General features: G+C 48.5%; 2 protein-coding genes across 3 annotated transcripts in view; one reads left to right on the top strand and one right to left on the bottom strand.

The window, feature by feature from the left end:
- TRAPPC9 (trafficking protein particle complex 9) overlaps window positions 1-4,025 on the bottom strand; it is a 469,795-nt gene extending 465,770 nt beyond the window's left edge. For both annotated transcript variants that reach the window (XM_008643073.2, XM_017746660.1), the window contains exon 1: window positions 4,014-4,025. The gene's annotated coding sequence lies outside the window, so the exon portion shown is untranslated. The remainder of the gene's footprint in view (window positions 1-4,013) is intronic.
- Window positions 1,488-4,419, top strand: part of CHRAC1 (chromatin accessibility complex 1) — a gene marked incomplete at its 5' end in the record, with an annotated part of 5,680 nt that continues 2,748 nt past the window's right edge. The window contains 2 exons of the mRNA XM_017746661.1: window positions 1,488-1,492; window positions 1,939-1,950. Of these exons, the coding sequence (XP_017602150.1) occupies window positions 1,488-1,492; window positions 1,939-1,950 (17 nt within the window). The remainder of the gene's footprint in view (window positions 1,493-1,938; window positions 1,951-4,419) is intronic.

The raw sequence follows: 4,419 nt of genomic DNA, 5'->3' as shown, positions 1-4,419 counted from the left end.
CTGCCTGTAAACGCGAGGCGTTCCTTCATGAGGAACGCGTTAGGACGAGTGAATGAATGGTTGAATCTTCTGGGTGGTGAATTCCAGCCGACTCTATGAAAACTTAAAGGGCTCTAGCTCTTAGAACGAAGTGATCCTTCCTGGCATTCCCAAACCCGAAACTGGTCTGGTGTCATAGAATCATCCAGTCCAACTGTCAACCCAGCACTGCCACTGTAACCCCTAAACCACATTGGCAGAAAAATGCCTTTTAAACACCTCCAGGAATGGTGATTCTACCACCTGCCTGGGCAGTCTATTCCACTGTCTGACCACCTGAACAGTGATTTTTTTTTCCCCTTTTTTTCTAATACCTAATCTGAATCTTCCCTGTCTCAGCTTAAGTCTGTTTCCTCTAGTCCTCACACTGTTGGCACAGCAGAAGACACCGACCCTGGCTCACTACAACCTCCTTTAAGCTTACTATAGAGAGCGATGAGATCTCCCCTGAGCCTCCTTGAGAAGAGAGATCTTCCTCTGAGAGGATTTCTCAGTCATGTAGCTTAAATGCAAAAATCTTGAAAACTCTGGAAGTATGAAAACTCCAAAGTATGAGCCTTGTATGAGAGTTCAGGTGCGTTTCTGGTGGAGGATGTGGGAACCTTAATGATGTTCAGTAAGGCCAAATGCAAGATGTTGCACTGTGGGGGTCCCTCCCCCACCGTGTAGCCCTGGGAGAGGGGCCCTGAGGGCACAGACACGGGGTTTCCCTGCCCCTGCTCAGCCTCGTTCCCATTGGTTGGTTTGTGTTCCCTGCGCGGGCAGAAGGACCCTTGGTCCCGTGACTGGAACAGTTCCTGAGCACAGCCCCGGCCATGCGGCTGGAGAAATAAACATCTCTGAAACAGCTATCAAGAATCTGTCTGTCCATATATATTTCCTTTCCACAGGACTCCTGGTTTGATATATGCGTGTTGCAGGATCCCCACTGCAACATTGCACCTGGGTCAGCACCTCCTGGTATCAACACAGGTTGGGGAATAAGTGGATTGAGAGCAGCCCCAAAAAGAAGGACCTTAGGGTGCTGGTGGATGAGAGGCTGGACAGGAGCCAGCTATGTGCACTTGCATCCAGAGAGCCAAACATGACCTGGGCTGATCCCACAGTGTGGGCAGCAGGTGGGGGAGGGGATTGGGATTCTGCCCCTCTGCTCTGCTCTGGTGAGACCTTGTCGCTGTTGTACCAAGAATGGTGAAAAATGACACGAGTCCAGTTTCAGGATAAGTGGCTAAATGGCCCTTATTTAATTATATAAATCAGTTTATATAGCTTCGTTCGCAAGGGTGGTATGACACCATTGGTCACTTGACCATCCACGTCTCAGGGTGATTGCTGGAATGCTATAACACCTATTCAAAATATTTTCTTCAGTGTACCATGATAATACTTGGAAAACAAGTTTGCAGGTGCAAGATAGAGCCTTGGTTTACAAAAACCTCAAACTGTTTCTCAGCTAGCTTGCATGAGAAAGAAAAACTTCACAGGATGCTGCAGCAGCTGGAAAATTCCTCTGCCCCTAGCTTTTTAGTATCCACAAGACCTCACCTGCAGTGTTGCATCCAGGTCTGGTATCCCCAGGACACAAAAAACTCATGGTATTCTTAGAGCAAGTCCAAAGGAAGCCATGGAAATGGTCAGAAGGCTGAAGTGCCCCTCCTATGGAGACAGCCTGAGAGAGTTTGGGTTGCTGAGCCTGGAGAAGAGAAGGGTCCAGGAACACCTTATTGCAGCCTTTCCTTAGGGGGAATGTCATGACTTAAAGTAGTGTCACACCAACAGATTAACTTCAATAGAACTTGCAGTGTTTGAAAAATTTAGGTGAGCAATTGCATTTAGGTAGAATCGTAGAATCATTTAGGTTGGAAAAGACCATGAATATCATCAAGTCCAACCTAATACTGCCAAGGCCACATCTAACCATGCCCCTAAGAGCCCCATCTACATGTCTTTTATATCCCTCATGGGATGGTGACTCAACCGCTTCCCTAAGCAGATGGTTCCAATGCTTGACAACCCTTTTGGTGGAGAAATTTTTCCTAATATCCAACCTAAACCTCCCCTGGCACAACTTGAGGCCATTTCCTCTTGTCCTGTCACTTGTTACTTGGAAGAAGAGATTAACCCTCACCTGGCTACAACCTCTTTTCAGGTCTCCTCAGCCACTGTGGCACAAGCTGTGGGCTCCTGGCAGGTCTCTACTCTCCCCTTGGGCTCCCCCAGTTTGGGAGACATGTGGGAAACAACAGCATAAAAGGAACTGAACAAGCTTTAGCCTTGACCTTCAGTTATCTTCCAAGAAATGGGCAACATTGCCCAGAGGGAAAGGAGGAGGAGAGACAAGAAGCACAAGCTGGACTCACAGTCCCAGACAGAGGCTGACCAACCCCAACAGCAGCACGGCCTCAGGGCCAGAGAGGGATGGGGTGTGCTCAGCCCGGTCACTCAGGGCCTCCCTTCTCTGCCGGGGGCAGCTCCTGCTCCCTTTGTCCCTTTGCTGGGAGACAGTGACTCACAGAGGCAACTACGCCTGGCAAGCTCTCAGCTGGCAGCAGGGCAAAGAGGAGCTCTGAGCAGCTCAGAGGGTCCCTCCCCTGTGCTTTCCCACCACCAAGCTCAATACCCTCAGAAATCTTGGTAGTTTGACGAGGGTTTATTTGTAAATTGAAATCATAACAGACTCTGATAGTATTTATAAGAAACTCACTGTCGGAGTAATGTCAGCTGTCTCCACAAGATGTCACAAGACGGTAAGGATGAAGAAAGAAACCAAGCTTTCCAGACATCCATGCAGCATCCCAGGATATTTGTGCTTCCCTTCCGATATACCATACACAGAATGGCCTCACAAAAGTTCTAACCTCAAGGGAATTATACAGCCTAAGAGATAATCAGCAATAGCTAACTATAAATGATGTCCCCAAATACAATAATTTTGGAATTTTATCATATACTGTGTTATCCTTGCACCAAGGTGCTTGCAACTGCTTACGGTGCTATATTTTATTAATGAATCAGTATCATCTGTAGCCTTGTCCTTATGCATTGGGCAAATTCTATATAAGATAATAACATTCAGTCAATAAACTCCCTGTGTTTTCCATTTAATGATTCTTTATGGGTACACTCCTTTCTCCCCTAAATTCCATGTGAATTATTATTGTGTATTCTGAAAAAGCTCCTGCTCTTCCCTCTCATACTAAGTAGAGGTAATTTAATGGCCTTAGCAGATTTCTTACCAATACAAACCATCAGGCATGTTGTTTGTAAAGCATACTGGAAACTTTTTTATTGAAACCATTAATGAATTTATGCAAATGATGTGTCACCACTTCTGGAAGTGCTCACTCGCCCTGCAGCTCTTACCCAAACAGGCACAGGTGAATTTCTGGAGCCAACGTTCCCAGCAGCAAAACCCCATCCACAAGCATGGTACAACCTTCCTATGCAGCAGGCACACAGCATAAACATGGGGAATGTGATAATACCGAAGATGCAGCCCCATCATCACTTCATAGTTTACACATGCCCTCCACACCTCCCCACAGCTCTAACAAGTGTCAGGATGACCAGACGCATTCCCTGGTACTGTACTACAGCAGCAGAGGTGTTGAGCAGCCTGTAATTACAGTTTGGTTAACAATTTTGTGGCCAGCTGGCCTGTAATCAGAATACACACAGGAGATGCCCAGTTGCCATTAAAAACAAGTTCCCCACACTCCTGTGCCAGCCTTGGGCTGAAGAGCCACGATGAGGGGGTGAGGAAGGGGAAGCCCCAAGGCTACTCCCACCTGCGCTGGGGAAGCAGGAATCCATCCAGGTGGGAAGAGTGACTGGAAAGCTGCTCAGCACAAAAGGAGCTGTCAGAAAAGGATTGGAAGTGCTGGTTGACCGCAGGTGAACATGAGCTGGCATGTGCCCGGGTGGGCAAGGAGGCCGGTTGCATCCTGGCATTCTGTGACAGCAATAGTGTCGACAGCAGGACAGGATGGTTGGTGATTGTTCCTCTATGTTGGGCACTAGTGAGGCCGCACCTCAAATCCTGAGTCCAGTTCTGGGCCCCTAAATTCAGGAAGGACATTGAGGTGCTGGAGCATGTCCAGAGAAAGGCAACAGAGCTGGGGAGAGGCTGGAGCACACGTCTAATGAGGAGCAGCTGAGGGAGCTGGGGGTGGTTAGCCTAGAGAAAAGGAAGCTCAGGCGTGTGACCTTATCATTCTACAAGCACCTGGTGATCGGTCGCAGGTTGGACTCGATGATCTCAGAGATCTTTTTCGAGCCTACTTGAGTCTGTGATTCTGTGAAGGGACTCGGCAGCCGGAGCCTCAGCGTGCCCGGGTGCCCCCGGACCCGCGGACAGGGAGGCGGGAACCGGAGGCGCTG

The sequence above is a fragment of the Corvus brachyrhynchos genome, unplaced genomic scaffold (genome assembly GCF_000691975.1).
Source record: "Corvus brachyrhynchos isolate BGI_N302 unplaced genomic scaffold, ASM69197v1 scaffold89, whole genome shotgun sequence".
Taxonomy (NCBI): domain Eukaryota; kingdom Metazoa; phylum Chordata; class Aves; order Passeriformes; family Corvidae; genus Corvus; species Corvus brachyrhynchos.
This window is presented reverse-complemented; position numbering and strand designations above follow the sequence as displayed.